Source organism: Triticum aestivum, chromosome 6D, assembly GCF_018294505.1.
Source record: "Triticum aestivum cultivar Chinese Spring chromosome 6D, IWGSC CS RefSeq v2.1, whole genome shotgun sequence".
Classification (NCBI taxonomy): Eukaryota; Viridiplantae; Streptophyta; class Magnoliopsida; order Poales; family Poaceae; genus Triticum; species Triticum aestivum.
Genome location: NC_057811.1, coordinates 83807764 through 83824935, shown reverse-complemented (window position 1 = coordinate 83824935; position 17172 = coordinate 83807764). Strand labels below are relative to the sequence as shown.

The 17172-nt window shown below is 50.0% G+C and overlaps 1 protein-coding gene and 2 long non-coding RNA genes across 3 annotated transcripts; 2 read left to right on the top strand and 1 right to left on the bottom strand.

Annotated features, from left to right (window-relative positions):
* Positions 1-266: 266 nt before the first annotated feature.
* On the bottom strand, positions 267-2282 carry LOC123141176 (PLASMODESMATA CALLOSE-BINDING PROTEIN 2). The gene is made up of 4 exons (XM_044560390.1): positions 1930-2282; positions 1542-1775; positions 1398-1431; positions 267-872 (listed from the first exon to the last, which is right to left on the bottom strand). Exons 1-4 carry the CDS (start codon positions 1991-1993, stop codon positions 632-634), a joined length of 573 nt encoding a protein of 190 aa, XP_044416325.1. The 5' UTR covers positions 1994-2282; the 3' UTR covers positions 267-631.
* Positions 2283-14956: 12674 nt separating this feature from the next.
* LOC123141175 (uncharacterized) lies at positions 14957-15744 on the top strand. Its single transcript, XR_006470192.1, has 3 exons — positions 14957-15226; positions 15350-15436; positions 15589-15744. It is a non-coding gene; the product is annotated as an uncharacterized lncRNA (long non-coding RNA).
* Positions 15745-16894, top strand: LOC123141174 (uncharacterized). The gene is made up of 2 exons (XR_006470191.1): positions 15745-16506; positions 16596-16894. It is a non-coding gene; the product is annotated as an uncharacterized lncRNA (long non-coding RNA).
* Positions 16895-17172: the final 278 nt, after the last annotated feature.

Below are 17172 nucleotides of genomic sequence, written 5' to 3'. Positions count from 1 at the left end.
GGATGGCGGACGGTTTGAGGGTGTGCTAAAAAAAACTTGGGTATGAATTATCTTACTGTTGTTTGCCCTCCAGATGGTCACACCACACCACATGGTGGTTGGCAAACAAGTTGATGCGGGGAGGTGCAAGATTCCATGCTGAAGAATACTATGGCACGCACAAGCCACCATCAACACCGAAAAATACGCAAGGAAAGGTGATGGCGACCCAAGATTGCACCAACCCATCCTTGTTGAATTAAATCAAACCGCCAGCCAGACTATTATAGCTCCAGATTCACAAGCAAAAAATGCTTAAAAATTAAGAGAGGCCAACAGTATAAAAACAGACATGGAAGACAAGGGTCCTTGCAGAGGGAAAGAGACAGCCATCCTACCAAATCATACACCACTCCTCCAGCCTGTGGGAGGCCATATATAAATTAAAATTAAGCTAGAACCAAAATGACACCCCCAGCTAACCAGCCCATGACACTAGGGAACAATAACGGCGATCAACTCTTCCAGATCGATGGATTCCATTAGACAAATCCACACTCTCAGCTTGCTTCTGGCAGGCCAGGCCAGAAGGCCACTGAAGCTAACTGCTAATGTGTTCTGCCATGAGAAGAGACGGACAGGCAGGCAGAGTTCATGGCAGCGCCAAGTAGGAGAGGAGGAGGACGGCGATGGAGGCCGCCAGTCTGATCGACGGAAGCAAGCCGGCCGCCGCGGCGGTGCCGTCCATGCTCCCGGTTGTCGGGCTGAACCCGGTGCTGTTGAAGCCGGTGCCCATCCCGGGGCTGAAGGTGCCCCCCGTGGTCGTCCCGGTGCCCGTGGTGGTGCCGGTGCCCGTCGTGGCTGTCCCGGTTCCCGTGGTGGTGCCGGCGGCACTGCGTCAAAGAGAAGAAAACATCCACGTCAAAACGAATCATGGCGTCATGCGGCTGTGTTTCCAAGCTTGCACACCGAACCTAATATGTTATACACGCGCTCTGACACTTGAACTGTATTATCATAATAGTCTTTGGAAAGCTGGAGCTTTCCCTAGAGTATATTAGTACAATAATCGCTAGTAGCTCTGTCAGTGAAGCTTCCTTTTCGCGTCCAGACATGATGCACATGCTGGAAGAACGCCTGTCTGAACTTTTTAGCTCAGATGCGACCATCAACCCGTATGGAAAGTTTAATTAGCGCATCTTCCTTTTGTCTAGCTTAGCCATGACAAAACCGCAAGACACTGAAGCCAAGCAAAGATGTCTTTTGGCCTTTTCATGAGCCTTTTGTGCTACTACTGCAACTTAACGAGCCGTCCGATTCTACAATCAAATTCAGGAAATGCCGGAAGAAACGAGAGACGAGTATGTCATCTGATGATATAGCGCGACTTAACGTATGAGCGAGGATGGAAACTGTACCTGGCACTGGATGGGAACGTGCAACCAGAGAAACCTGAAAGAAGAACAGCAGAACACGTACGTACGTGAGGAAGAATCCATATATGGATGTGGAGTGGCAATGCGACTGACGTGGCCGCAGTGGTGATGGTGAGGAGGACGTACTGGGGTCGGTGGTGGAGAGGGTGGCGGCGCCGGAGAAGTCGCAGGTGGCGCCGGTGGACCTGAACTTCTGGAAGTAGCTGTTGGCGGCCCAGGAGCAGTGCGCGGCGACCTCGTCGGGGCTGTAGCACGCCCCGCTCTGCGCGATGGCCGTGCAGTCCGCGCCCTGCCCGCACGCGTAGTCGATCGCCTTCTGCAGCACCGCCGTCGGCTGCTCCGACCGGCACACGCAGAAATCTGCCACGCGCACAAGAGGGAAGACGAACAGACATGGATTTTGCTCAGTCGAGCAAACCTCATTGAAGGAGCCAAGGAAGCATCTCTCATGCTAAAAAAACAGAGTAATTCAAGTAGGACGCTCAAAGAACAGAGCATTACAGCTATAGCCCACCTGAGGCAACAAGGGCTGAGGACCCAAGGAGCACCGCCACCACCAGAACCAATGCCGCCTCCATCAGCTACCAAGATCGCCCAAGAAGCAGATCGATGCTGGAAGGAACAACCACCGGAGAGCCCAGGCAGGCTCTGAGCCGTAAGAATTCCCCAAGCTCTGCTCTAGGTAGCTAGGCGGTCGCGATCCTGCGTCCGGTGGGAGGAAGCCTCTGGGTGTAGTGCAGGAGCGGGCCGGCGCGCGGTCGGGTGAGTGAGTGAGGTAGGCCGCAGGCAGCTACCTCGTTTTCTACTTAAGAAGATTAGGAGGAGAGCGTGCGCGCTGCGCACTGTCTGTGTGAGAGTGTGACTGATGAACCGGTTGGTGGCGAGGCGAGGCTACAGGACGACGCACGATTCTGCGCCTGCGCCTGCGCCAAAAGCAGTTTGGTGCGCTCGTCGGTTCCATCCGTCCCGATCTTTCTTTTCTCCCTTCGTTTCCTTCCTTTATTTACGGCTTCTTCAAGTAACATGGGACAGGTCGACGCCGGCGTGGAGATCTGGCCCTTCTCGCAGGGCTTCGATTTTACTAATGCCGCTTGCTCTCGTGGGCGAGGCTGCATCTTCATCGCTTGAAGTCGGTTTTAAGGAAAGGTCTCCGTTGCTGGTCGCTACAAGTTTTCCGTAGGATTATTGGTTGACAAATATTAGAGCCAAGTTCTCAAAGTTCCACCGGGAAAGTTCCCCATGGTTCTGGATCTCTCCTTTACAGGAAATTAAAGAAAGGTTAACGCAGTGCCAACCGGAGAAAACTGGATATTTGGCACTTTGAGCATCTCACTTTGGAAAATTTCCAACGTCCGGATGGACATTGCAAAATTTTCACCTAACGGTGAATATGTACCCGGGCCCTGTACACACCGCCCGTCACACCCTCGGAATTGGTTTCGCCCGAAGCATCGGACCAATGATGCTCATTTTTTTCCGAAAAGGAGGATGACCCCTCGACCTCTGTATCAAGGCCATGCATGCTACCCAGCTCATAGACACCTTGATTTCGTATGCCCATTTTCCCTCTTTGATTGATTTCCTGAAAGGACCAAGCTTCCTGACTCTTCAAACATTTTCTTTGAGAAAAAAGGCAATGAGGGCCCTGCAGCGGCATTCGTCACCATTGACCCCTTAAAAATCGAAATGAAACAGCCGACACCAAATCTCGCGCCACAAACGCACAACGAGAAATCGTAACCTCACCCTCCCAATGAGACGATAGAAATCTACGTCGAGGCTCTCCCGACTGTTTCCAGATGGACGGACTCAAGGAGGATTGGAGCCTAAAAGACTAGTTCAAAGATAAAACACCGTCATTCCCTTGAGCATTGCATCTGCAAGGGAACAAATCCTTACCAAACTACTAGACAAAGTTGAGCCACCGGGATTCCGCTCCCCACTACAGTTCATCAAGGCGACATGCAAAGGAGATGCGAATTCATGGCCTCGCCGATGGAGCTTGTAGGGAACGAGGCGTTCGCCCCAGCAGCCACTTGCAATAGGGGAATGAAAAACAATTCATACAAATGAACTAGCTCCTACGTGTGTTCCAACCATATGATTGGGTCAAAATGCTCCGATGTTGACATCTTTTCTTTCCCCTCTCGCAAGTTGATTAAGGAAAGCCTTCCAGCCCTCGTTCTTCACCGGTGAGCCCGCGGATTCGCCTCCTCTCTGACTACCGCTCCGGCGGCTGATGGCGGGAGGAGATTTCTGGTGCCTCAGATACATCTAGTAGATAGATAGGGTTTTAATCCTCAAAAGGGTAGCGTTTGGACAGATGGCATCGCTTCTTCTCCGAGTCAGTTTTTCGGGCTTCGATCCTCCTTAGGTTCGTTTGTTGGGACAGATTAGATGAAACTCTGGCGTAGATTCCTGCCAGCTCCCCGGGCGGCTAGGTTCGGGTTTCTCGTCGTGCATACATAACGACGATATTAGGTGACAGGTTTTTCATATCGATTTAAGGATTCAACAACGACGACTGTGGCTCCAGGGCGCTGGTCTGTAGGGCACCTGCACAAAAACTTCCCGCTGCCATCGACAAGCTTCGCTCCGCTCTGGTATGGGAGTGGCGACAGTCGCGCGCCGGACTTATTCTGGTCGTTTGATGGTTCATGGACCTCGATGTAATTTTTGTTATGTTTGAGTTGTTTTGTACTTCTAGTGAATCATTATAACATATCTAATCTTTTTCGTAAAAAAAAATGCTCCGATGTTGGCTCAGTGGCGTCTCTCTCTTACGCTTGCTGGTAGCTCGACCATGCGGACGCAGCTCACCCTCGTTTGTCCAACGTCGCAGCTCGCAACAAAATGTGTGGGAGGAGTGTTGTAGTGCGGAGGCTACTGTTCCGCAACTCCGCCGGCGAGTCCGGTCCGAGGTTGCAGAGCGAGAGCGAGCGTCGTAGACGAAGTAGTCGAAGTAGTCGAAGTATGCGAAAGTAAAAGTGACACAGGGAGATGGAGGAGACCAGCTTTATTAATCAATGATCAGGTGTTACAATGATGGCTCCTCGTTGCTTTATATAGGGGGTAGGTGGTCAAGGGATAAGTACCCACTTAGCAAAAAGAGGGGAAACGGGAGGGGCCGGCCTGTAGCGTTGCACCCGGCCGCCGCCACCCCATCCGGGTGACCCGGTTTCCCAACACTCCCCCTTGGGTAATTATCCGTATATCCATGCCTCAAAACTCCGAAAAACCCAGTGGGAAAAAATGTGGAGAAAGAGCACACAGTATACGTTGTTGTATTGCACGAATTGCCTCGTCAAAAACCTCGTGTGAGAAACATCAGGAAAACTCACTCAAGGGAAAAAGAGTACAATCCACTCAACCATCAAGTTGAGTACTCGATCATCAGGATTGAGATTTTAGCGACGAGTTTGTGAAGTTTCTCCCCCTGAACCTTGCATCTCTCTAAGTCTCATCATACCGATTCCACGCACACACCTCTCTAAGGTTGATGCTGGTAATGATTTAGTGAACATATCAGCAAGATTGCCACAGGACTTAGTATGCAAAACTCTCACCTCGTTCAACTGTTGCAGCTCATGTGCATAGAAGAACTTGGGACTAATATGCTTTGTGAGGTTACTCTTCACATAACCCATCTGGACTTGTGCAACACAAGCAGCATTATCTTCATAGATAATGGTAGGGGTTTGTACGGTGTTCAGCCCACATGTCTGCTGAATGTGGCCGATCATCCGCCGAAGCGATACACACTCTTTTGACGCTTCGAATAGTGCCATGATTTCCGAGTGGTTCGTGGAAGTCGACACAAGTGTTTGCTTGGACGATTTCCAGGAAAACGCAGTTCCACCACAAAGGAAAACATAGCCAGTCTGCGATTTGCAATCATGCGGGTCCGACAGGTACCCAGCATCGGCATAGCCTATAATAGATAGGTCTTGATTCCTCTTATAAAATAGACCAAGATCTTTGGTCCCTTGCAGGTAACGGAAGACGTCCTTGACACCTTTCCAATGTCTTTTGGTAGGTTCAGAACTGTACCGAGCAAGCAAACTGACGGCGAACGCAATGTCTGGCCGTGTACAATTTGCGAGGTACATGAGTGCTCCAACTGCACTCAGGTAAGGAACCTCTGGTCCCAGAGTTTCCTCCCCCTCTTCCTTTGGCCTGAACGGGTCCTTGTCTGGCTGTAAAGATCTTCCGACCATCGGGGTCTTAGAAGGATATGCCTTATCAAATCCAAATCTTTCCAACACCTTCTGGGTGTAGGCCGACTGGTGCACTAGAATCCCATCAGGGGAATGTTCAAGTTGCAGACCTAGACAGAACTTGGTTTTACCCAAATCCTTCATCTCGAATTCCGACATCAGGTAGGAACTCGCTTCCTCAATATCCTCAGGTGTACCGATTATGTTTAAATCGTCCACGTACACCGAGATTATACAGAATCCATCTTGGGATCGCCGTATAAAAACACATGGGCAATCTTTATTGCTCGTGTAGCCCTTCTCATGAAGGAAATCACTTAAGCGATTGTACCACATTCTACCGGACTGTCTGAGTCCGTACAGTGCCTTTTGAAGTTGAACACTGTATAGACCCCTATTTGCTCTATCATGGTTCGGAACAGGGATACCTTCTGGAACCTTCATGTATATGTTCGAATCCAAGTTACCATATAGGTAAGCAGTGACAACATCCATTAGTTTCATTTTCAAGCCCATGTTTACTGCCATCGAGATCAAGTATCTAAAGGTAACTCCATCCATGACTGGGGAATAAGTCTCCTCAAAATCGACACCTGGTCGTTGAGTGAACCCTTGAGCAACGAGCCTTGCTTTGTACCGTACTACCTTATTATTTTCATCTCTCTTTCGAACAAAAACCCACCTATGGCCAACAGGGCGAATGTGGGGAGGAGTTCGACAAACTGGTCCGAACACCTTCCTTTTGTTGAGAGATAATAATTCGGCAGTAATTGCCTGCTGCCAATCTTTCCAATCCGACCTTTTCTTGCAATCAGCGAGCGTGTTAGGCTCAGGGTCAAGATCTATGATTGAGGCAATTTTCGTAGCAAAGTTGATGTCGACAATCACCGTTGCTCGGTTCAGGGACTCCCCCGTATCAATATAATTTATGGCCATTTCGTCATGGAGCGCATCAGGCGCAAACACTTGCTCTACCAAATTTCCCATTATGGGAGCAAGGTCCTTTAGATTTCCCGCGCCGATGTGTGCGCTCACATCTCCGCTGGGTGTTTCCCCTATGGGAAAGTTTAAGTCCGGAATTTCGTGCACTGAATTTTCCGTACTTGTGCCAGGTCTCGACTGGCTCCCCGTTTCAATTTGGGGTACTTTGGTGACAGGCTGTGATAAATCTCTCTTATCCTTTTTCGTCGGGCGTCCCCGAGTACTTGGGATTTGAGAAGCCGGATTTCTCGTCCTTTTAGGCCTTTGGACGGGAGCGGGCATACCATCATTTTTCTTCGGTATTTCAACCCTTTCCGGTGCATTGCGCGCGTGCACATGCGATTTTGTCACAGTCTTTAAGTCACTAAAGTGGTCGGGCAGTTGATTTGCTAAAGACTGCAAATCTATTATCTTTTGGACTTCTCTCTCAGTCTCAGCAGTGCGCGGGTCATGAGCGTGGATCCCCGTGGCTTGCCACGTGATTTCTCGACTTTTAGCATCAAGGGGTTGATTCTCTCCCCCTAAAGTCGGGAAAAGATCCTCGTCAAAAATGCAATCAGCAAAACGAGCCGTGTGACAGTCTCCTGTCATGGGGTCCAGATACCTGATTATGGACACAGTCTCATAACCAACGTATATCCCCGACTTACGGAGCGGGCCCATCGCCGATCGCTGAGGGGGTGGTATTGGTACATATACCTGGCAACCGAACCTACGAAGGTGGGAAATTTTCGGTGCCGACCCTTGCGCAAGTTGAACAGGAGAGTGGATGTTGTAGGCCGACGGTCGAAAGTTGATGAGATTAGCCGCGTGTAACACCGCGTGGCCCCAACATGTAGTTGGTAAATTACAACCCTGAAGGAGCGGTCGGGCAATGAATTTAATTCTTTTAATCAATGCCTCGGCAAGTCCATTTTGTGTATGAACATGTGGTACCGAGTGCTCAACTTTGATTCCCATTGCCATGCAATAATCATCGAACGCCTTTGAAGTAAATTCTCCGGCGTTGTCCATTCGAATAGACTTTATACGATAATCCGGGAAATTATTCCGCATTTGTATGATCTGTGAGATCAATTTTGCAAAGGCATGGTTCCTTGTTGACAGCAGGCAAACATTGGACCATTTAGAGGAAGCATCAATGAGCACCATGAAGTACCGAAACGGCCCCGTGAGGGGCTGAATTGGACCGCATATGTCCCCTTGGATACGTTCCAAGAACGCGGGGATTTCATCCCTCACCTTGAGGGGTGATGGCCTAATGACTAACTTCCCCTTAGCGCATGCGAAGCACACGAAATCATCAGGATTCGGGAAGTTCTTCACGTTAACATTATGGCCATGCGAGTTGTTAATTATATTTCTCATCATCCTAAGTCCGGGGTGGCCTAACCTATCGTGCCAGAGGCAGAAGAGTTCAGAGCTTCTAAAGACGGTCTTGAGGGTAGTGTACACGGGCGGTGCTACTATCTTAGTGTAGTATAGCCCTGTGTCAAATGAAGGAAGCCTCTCGATAACATGTTTACCACCTTCATCCCGCTTTGTGATGAGTAGGCATTCCTTGCCGTTTTCATCATCGGTCTCAACATGGAAACCATTAGCGCGGATGTCTCTAAAGCTCAATAGAGTATGAGTCGACTCCGGGTACAACAACGCATCATTAATGAGCAAAGTTGTTCCCATGGGGAGTATAATAGTGGCTCGTCCGGAGCCAACTATGTGAGAACCGCAGCCGGCGATTGTCATAATACTTCCCGGAGATTTTTTAATGGACTCAAAGTACTTAGTTTCTCGTAAAATGGTATGAGTGGTGGCGCTATCGGCAAGGCACGTTTCCTCCATTCGGGCGCCACACGCGTTCTAAAATATGACATCTAATTAATGTAATGAGGAAGAAAATACATTAAAAATAAATGCACACATCTCAGAACATAACATGCTATCATGTATAAATAATGGAATAAATGAATAAATGTCATCCAATCGCCAAAGTAAAGAATAAGTTTATGCTCTCATAGAGCTTACAACCAAATCGAATTTATTCAATTTTATTGTATCAAAGCACGGAATCGTGATAACCAAAGAGGTATGCTAAGTGGACTCGGTGAAGAAGCCATTCACTTCCGCCGCAATCTCCATACTAGTGAGCTGATCCTCCTCAGAAATTATCTTGGAGGCAGCATCAATGTCTAGTGGCGGCGCCGCCGAGGCGGCCATGTGGTCAACCTCCATGGCGACGTGGGCGTCGGTAGAGACCGCTAAAGCTGCCGCGATGGGCACCACGGGGGTCGCCTCTATAGGCGCAGCAGGGGGAGTAGCAATCATCACGGGTGCCGCCATGGGCGCCGGTGGAGCTCCCTCCTGAACCAAGGCGAGGTGCGTCTCACGCGCCTTCCGAGCCTTATATGCGTCAACGACCTCCTGTGGTGCGCGGCACTGGCGGGAAAAATGCTCCACCGAGCCACAACGGAAGCAGTCCTGAGGCCTTTGCCCTCCCTTGCCCGGCTTGTTCTGCTTAGCCGGGGCGGGGGGGGGGGGTGAGGGCCCTTCTTCTTGCCCTTCCGGCCCCTCTTCTTCTGTTGAGGCTTCGGACTTTGAGAGCGTTCACCTCCTGGCGAGAACTCCCCCCAAGTGGTTGCGCGACAAAGTTCTTTTTGAGAACCTCGTCTTGCGCCTCCGCCACCTGGAGGACGTCAATCAACTCTGAATACCTCGTGTAGTTTACCTGGCGGTAGTTCCGTGAGGACTGGACCGCGTCGGGGTGGAAAGTGGATAGGGTTTTCTCAATCTTCTGGGAGTCGGTAATCTCAGTACCACACAACCGAAGAGTCGTACAAATCCGGTGCAAAGCCGAATTGTACTCCCCAACCGTCTTGAAGTCCGCAAACCTCAGACGGATCCACTCTGCCTCTGCACGTGGCTTCACAGTGTACTTCAGCCGCTCGAACCGCTGCTTAAGAGCGGTCCAAAGGCCAGAAGCACTGCGCTCAGCCATATACTCATCTTTCAGAGTAGGTGACAGGTGATGACGGAGAAAGTGCAGAGCCTGCGCATTCTCAGTCTCGAACTTGGGATCAGTGACGGCCAGCTGGGCCCCCTTACCGATCGCCCTCAGGAGGGTTTTGCCCTGGAGAAAGATCTCGCAGTCCGAGGACCATGACAGGTAGTTCAGCCCTGTCTGGGCCAACTCAGGAAACTCCTTGTGGGCAATTCCGGCCATCTGCGATTTATGCAAAAATCATGAGATTACAGCAGGTAATCTTTTGCACAAAGCGATGTTGATAAACTTATTCAATAAAATGACGTTCCACTATTTAAAACATGCTATTATATGACTTACTAAATGATTAAGAGTGCTAAACAATTAATCTACAGCAGTAAAATCATACAATAATATCATGTTACAAAAAATAGCATGTTAAGCGCATCTAGTATGGGAAAACTAGCCCAAAAATTGAATTCCCGAGGTATTTTTAAGCCCAAATACGCATTTTCAGCGAAAACAGACAGTCCCAGGGGGCTACGCGAAAAATTGTTGCATGAATAAAAAAATCGCGCAAAAACTGAAAAATACAGGGGCTAAACCGCAATTTTTACGCGACAGCCGGCGCCCCTCTTCATTTTTTTTAGATCCCCATGGCGCGCGGCCCATCTAGGCCCAGCAGCCAGCGCCTTCGCTTTTTTTTATTGTGAGAAGGCATCCCCTCAACCGTGGCCCATCCGGCCCAGGAGCCAGCGGGCCGGCCCATGCGCGGCACTGCCTCCTGCACGCAAACGGCGCTAGGGTTTCCCCTGGCAGCCGAGCGGCGGCGGCGGCTCGCACGCGGGCGCGGCCGAGGCTGGCCAGGCGCGCGCGCTCGCGGGAGCGGTGGCCTGCAGCCGGCAGGGCCAGGCGAGGCGATGGCCAGTGGCGCCGGCGCGGCCTCGGCGCGCGGCACGGCCACGGCGCGCACACGGCGGCGACCTCCAGTCGGCAGGGCCGGGCGAGACGATGGCCAGTGGCGCCGGCTCGGCCACGGCGCGCGGCGCGCGGCGACATCGGCGTCCACGGCGGGCAGCACGGCCACGGGGCGGCGCGCGGCGACCTCCAGCCGAGGCTGCGACCAGCGGAGCCGCGGCCAGCTGGGCACGCGACGGCGCAGCCAAAGGCAGGGCACGGGGCGGCCAGCTCGAGCCCCGGCGACGGCAGCCGGCCGTGCACGGGCTCGGCCGGGGCGACGACCGGCGCGACGGCGGCGGCCACGCCACACGACGCGGCGTCGAGCCGGCCAACGAGACGGCGGCGGCGGCGTCAGCAGGACGCGGTGCAGCGTGCTTGGTACGGCGTCATCTGGACGCCGGCCTCGGGATGCGGATCTTCGTCGTGTTCGTCCGGAACTCCGACGGCGCATGGCACATCCGGTGCATTTGCGGCGGTACCGCGACCATCTGGGTCGCGATCTGTACCGACTCCCTATAGTGCAGTCAACAAGTCCCTCTTAGTCCAAGAACATCGACATTGGTCGGCGACGTGTTCGTCCGCTCGGTTCTTGGGAGGAAAATCCGCACCATAGGTAGATGTATCCGAAAAGAAAAACCTAATCGCAAAAACGGAATCGTAGGAACGAGAGTAATCCATTTTTGCAAAGAGTGGGAATCGGATCTTATACCTCCGCGGGATCGACGAAAGCCTGCGTGATGCAGGCTTGACGCAGGCTTGACGGAGAGTTGATGGAGCGAAGCGTGCTGATAACGTGTTCCGCAACTCCGCCGGCGAGTCCGGTCCGAGGTTGCGGAGCGAGAGCGAGCGTCGTAGACGAAGTAGTCGAAGTAGTCGAAGTATGCGAAAGTAAAAGTGACACAGGGAGATGGAGGAGACCAGCTTTATTAATCAATGATCAGGTGTTACAATGATGGCTCCTCGTTGCTTTATATAGGGTAGGTGGTCAAGGGATAAGTACCCACTTAGCAAAAAGAGGGGAAACGGGAGGGGCCGGCTTGTAGCGTTGCACCCGGCCGCCGCCACCCCATCCGGGTGACCCGGTTTCTCAACAGCTACAACGAACAACAGCACCAATGGTGCGGCGGCAGCACCAGCCAAACCGTTTTTTTTTTGTTACAGGAGGAAGTAGAGGAACCGTTAAAAGCTTAGCTACCATCAACAAGTTCTGTGATAAGATATCTCTCCTTAATCTTTCCCTAATAATAATAATAATAATAATAATAATAATAATAATAATAATAATAATAATATATTATATTATATATATATATATATCTTTCCCTAATAATAATAAAGCACGCATTGACTTTGTCGGGTTCACCGTCATGGCGTTTTTGCACAAAGGTCCCTGTGATTTTGTGTGTTCAACCCGTAATCCAGCATTAATCTGCCACGAAAAAACGATTCGCTGAAAGAAAATACCCGCACACATCTGGCTCCTGGCCTCGACCCTGGCTAGGCCGAGCCAAATCCCCTAGCCACCGCCGCACCACTCGCCGCCGCGGCCGACCTCAACCCGCCCGCCACCGCGCAAGCACCTCTGCCCGCTCGCGAGCCTCCACCCGCGCGCTCCGCTCTGCGACGCCTGCGCCGCAGCGCGCGCCGCCCTCCGCTGCCAAATCGGCGCCCCCCCGGGCCACGCTCTGCGCCGACTGCCGCGCGCCGCCGGAAGGCGGCGGTGGAGCCTCCCTCGTGGAGGATTACACCGGCTGCCCCACGCTTTCCGAGATCCTCCGCATCCTCTCCGTGAAGCGCCGTCGGCGCGGGAGGACTTCGATGCCTGGCTCGCCGACAACCTCCTCCAAGTCCTACAGGAGGTTCAGGTACAACATCTACAAAATCGTGTTCGTGTATGTCGGGTCGACAGATGAATCAATCTCCTTTCAAGTTTCAACCCATCAACCTTCGTGTATGTAGATGTGTGTATCAAGGACGCACGGATCCATTGGCCTGCATACCACACATCCCTTCACTAATTCCATCAGTGTCATTCTTAACAAGGTAAGTATGATTCCCCCATCCCTGATTTTCTTAATTGATCTTTGATCCTTGATCCCTAATATATGTCGTTACATTTTATTGATTCTATAAACGATCTCAAACAGGAACATACCATGATTTAGATGGAACCATTTTTTAGGCTACAATTCCTATAACTTTCCTTGTCAATTTGATAAAATTACATGTGTGATGGAGGTTGTAACCTATTACGGTTTACATTGTCAGAATTCTTCAAGACCCTCTGTCGGTCCTCACTATCTTTGAAACAATCTGATTTCTGTGTCATTGCTAAACATATGTATATATTTGGTGTGCTGGATTTTCTGATGTAGATTCTATATAAGAGGAAGCTATTCGACAATCCTGCCCAAGTTGGTACGGATTAGCTCGATTTTATTCAGTAAATATTTATGCTTGATAGATACTGTTGGGAATCGTAGCATAATTTTAAAATTTTTCTACGCTCACCAAAATGCATCTATGGAGTATACTAGCAACGAGGGGAAAGGAGTGCATCTACATACCCTTGTAGATCGCGAGCGGAAGCGTTCCAATGAACGTGGATGTTGGAGTCGTACTCGCCGTGATCCAAATCACCGATGACCGAGTGCCGAACAGACGGCACCTCCGCGTTCAACACACGTACGGTGTAGCGACGTCTCCTCCTTCTTGATCCAGCAAGGGGAAGGAGAGGTTGATGGAGATCCAGCAGCACGACGGCGTGGTGGTGGATGTAGCGGGATGCCGGCAGGGCTTCGCCGAGCTTATACGAGAGAGAGAGGTGTTGCAGGGGAGGAGGGAGGCGCCCAAGGCTGTAATACTACTGCCCTCCCTCCCCCCCCTTTATATAGGCCCCCTGGGAGGGGGGGCGCCGGCCAGAACCCATCTAGGGTGGGGGGCGGCGGCCAGGGGGGTAACTTACCCCCCAAGGCAAGTGGGAAGCCCCCCCACCCTAGGGTTCCCAACCCTAGGCGCATGGGGGGAGGCCCATGGGGGGGCGCCCAGCCCACTAGGGGCTGGTTCCCTTCCCACTTCAGCCCACGGGGCCCTCCGGGATAGGTGGCCCCACCCGGTGGACCCCCGGGACCCTTCCGGTGGTCCCGGTACAATACCGGTAACCCCCAAAACTTTCCCGGTGGCCGAAACTTGACTTCCTATATATAATTCTTTACCTCCGGACCATTCCGGAACTCCTCGTGACGTCCGAGATCTCATCCGGGACTCCGAACAACTTTCGGGTTTCCGCATACACATATCTCTACAACCCTAGCGTCACCGAACCAAGTGTGTAGACCCTACGGGTTCGGGAGACATGCAGACATGACCGAGACGCCTCTCCGGTCAATAACCAACAGCGGGATCTGGATACCCATGTTGGCTCCCACATGTTCCACGATGATCTCATCGGATGAACCACGATGTCGAGGATTCAATCAATCCCGTATACAATTCCCTTTGTCCATCGGTATGTTACTTGCCCGAGATTCGATCGTCGGTATCCCAATACCTTGTTCAATCTCGTTACCGGCAAGTCTCTTTACTCGTACCGTAATGCATGATCCCGTGACTAACGCCTTAGTCACATTGAGCTCATTATGATGATGCATTACCGAGTGGGCCCAGAGATACCTCTCCGTCACACGGAGTGACAAATCCCAGTCTCGATCCGTGCCAGCCCAACAGACACTTTCGGAGATACCCGTAGTGCACCTTTATAGTCACCCAGTTACGTTGTGACGTTTGGCACACCCAAAGCACTCCTACGGTATCCGGGAGTTGCACGATCTCATGGTCTAAGGAAAAGATACTTGACATTGGAAAAGCTTCTAGCAAACGAAACTACACGATCTTTTATGCTATGCTTAGGATTGGATCTTGTCCATCACATCATTCTCCTAATGATGTGATCCCGTTATCAATGACATCCAATGTCCATAGTCAGGAAACCATGACTATCTGTTGATCAATGAGCTAGTCAACTAGAGGCTTACTAGGGACACGTTGTGGTCTATGTATTCACACATGTATTACGATTTCCGGACAATACAATTATAGCATGAACAATAGACAATTACCATGAACAAAGAAATATAATAATAACCATTTATTATTGCCTCTAGGGCATATTTCCAACAGATACAAGCCTCCTCTTTTGCCTTCTTTTCTCCATCCTCTGCAGGTCTCCAGCACATGGGAATCGTTGTCGTCAGGAGCATGCTTGTGACATCATTACAATACGTAATGCATGGCAAAAGGATGTTGTCAGGAATAAAAACTAATTTAATCATTTCCTATTCTTTTTCCTTGCCCGTTTCCGCCATCATATACACTATATGTCCCACTGTAACGCACATCCAAATTTGTATTCTTGACAGTTTTAGTCATCTCTGCTGCAGCTAAGTGTTCAGTTGCAATCTCTAGCCAAGTTCCCTTTGTTGTTGTGTTGAATTTGAGGAAAGGCGGCCAAGCAGCTCGTGGCAGCTGTGTCGCGCCTGCTTCACCGCTGCCTTGACTTGCCGACGACGTCGCCGGTTGAGCCGCAGGGGTGCAAGATCGTCGTGGGACCCATTGCCATGGGCGCCGAGTATGCTTGATTGCCATGTCGGAGGCAAAGCTCCTAGAGCTTGGTGGTGTGTGTGTGATTTTTTTTCTCCCGTTGCAATGCATCAATCCATTTATTCATGCATCCGTCGATTTACTTTGAATTTTTTTCAGTCGTCGAACATTAACTGGATTGGTTCATGGATATGCAGTGTGACAAGTCGTGTGAGATGAAGGTGGTGAACCGTCTCAATGTTAAGCCAAGTATGTGGAGGATATGCCATGGATGATGTGGACAGGTAAGGGTAAAATTTTGAGCTGTCAATTTTTGTGTGATCGAGCTCCTGTATGGTCAAACCTAAAAAGTTCAGTGAAGATTCAGATTACATATGGATTCCTTTTGTTGCCTACAATGCTATAATCACGCTCAACTATGTGCATGGAGTACCAGAGATGATGCAAAAATTGCTTGCCGATAGGCAGCTGGGCGCATGCATAATTGTCGAGGAGGCCGAAGCCAACGCTATTCTGGTTTGACTGAATAACGTATTCTGAGGCTCCCTTGTGGTGGAGATCGACTATGCAGAGGGGAAAGGAGCGAGGGGAAAGGAGCTAGGGGCTGATTCTGTAAGCAGATCATTGTCCTACCCAATTATTGTTGATATTAAATCTGCCTTGAATAAATATCACATCAGGACTGTCAGAAGGACAAACAATGGGCTGGCTCATGAACTAGCCAACTTTTCCAAAGCTCATGGAGACTTTGTGGTTGCGGATGGTGTCCCAGTCCAACTACATGATCTGCTCCGGAAGGAAAACGATGCAGCCTTAGCGTCGGTATCAGGCATTTTGATGGATGTAAAGCGGACTTGATTGTCTGTGATGGCGCCCCTGATTTAGATCTCAGATACTTTTTGGACGTAATTTGCAGTACCCATAAGATGCAGTGTCCAAAAATAATGCTACCTTAACCCTGCAGTTTATGTTTAGTATTCTACCTTAAAATGTTTACTTTTGGCGCAATAGCTTCTTTGGATTTTTATATTGAACATTGGACCATTTTTACTCAACCTTTGGATAATTTGTTGCTGTTTATGTTGTAGAACAACATATGTAACACAATGGTTCCACTAACTTGTTATATTTTCCACTAATGTCCTTCCTGCTTCCATCTACATTGCTGCCCCATCACTCCTCTACCAAATCCCAGCTTCATGGTGGATTCATCTACAGGTAGTTAATCTCCTAGCGCCGAATCACTGCACAGCTGCACATGAATTGTTATGGACCATTTGTTTTCTTCAGGAATCCACACCTACGGCAGTTCTCCTAGAAACCATCTGCCCGAAGTTCATCTCCCTACCACTCTGTTAGCACTTCTCTCACCCCATACGCCCTTGGCAGATCCACCTGTCTCTCTCATCTTACTCACAACTGATTGTTGTTGTTTTGCTGCAGAGTTTGTGACAGAACAGAGAATTGTTACAGCTGAGATCATAGACAAATCTTATGTTGCAACAACAGGTTTGGAGGTTATGCTGAGAATTAAAATGTCAAGGTTCAAAAAATAGATGCTTCAAGTATTTAATCTCTTCCAAATACTCTTATCATGTTCCTTTCAGTGGTTAGAGCCCACAACTAAGATATGTTTGCTTCACACTCATGCTTGTAATACGCCTATATGGTTTCTTATTTCATCATGTCCACGTTTGTAATTCACTGGTGCTTGACCGATAGTAGAGGTTAACCTTTTTTTTGAGCCAAAGCTTCCAGTATTGTACTAATTATCTGTGCTCTTTGGTGCAACGCTCACTCAACATATTTATATGTAAGTCAATTTTAACAAATAACTCTTTGCTTTGTCGTGGTGGCACAAATACATCAGACTTATCTGCACCTAGAACCGAATATTTGATTCTTTTTGCCTGCATGTCAACGTTATCGAAAATGATGTGCATAGTTATCCAGTTAGTTTTGTGAGAACTGATATGATAAACTACTGGAACCAATAGGATAAACTATAGTAGTACTGTTG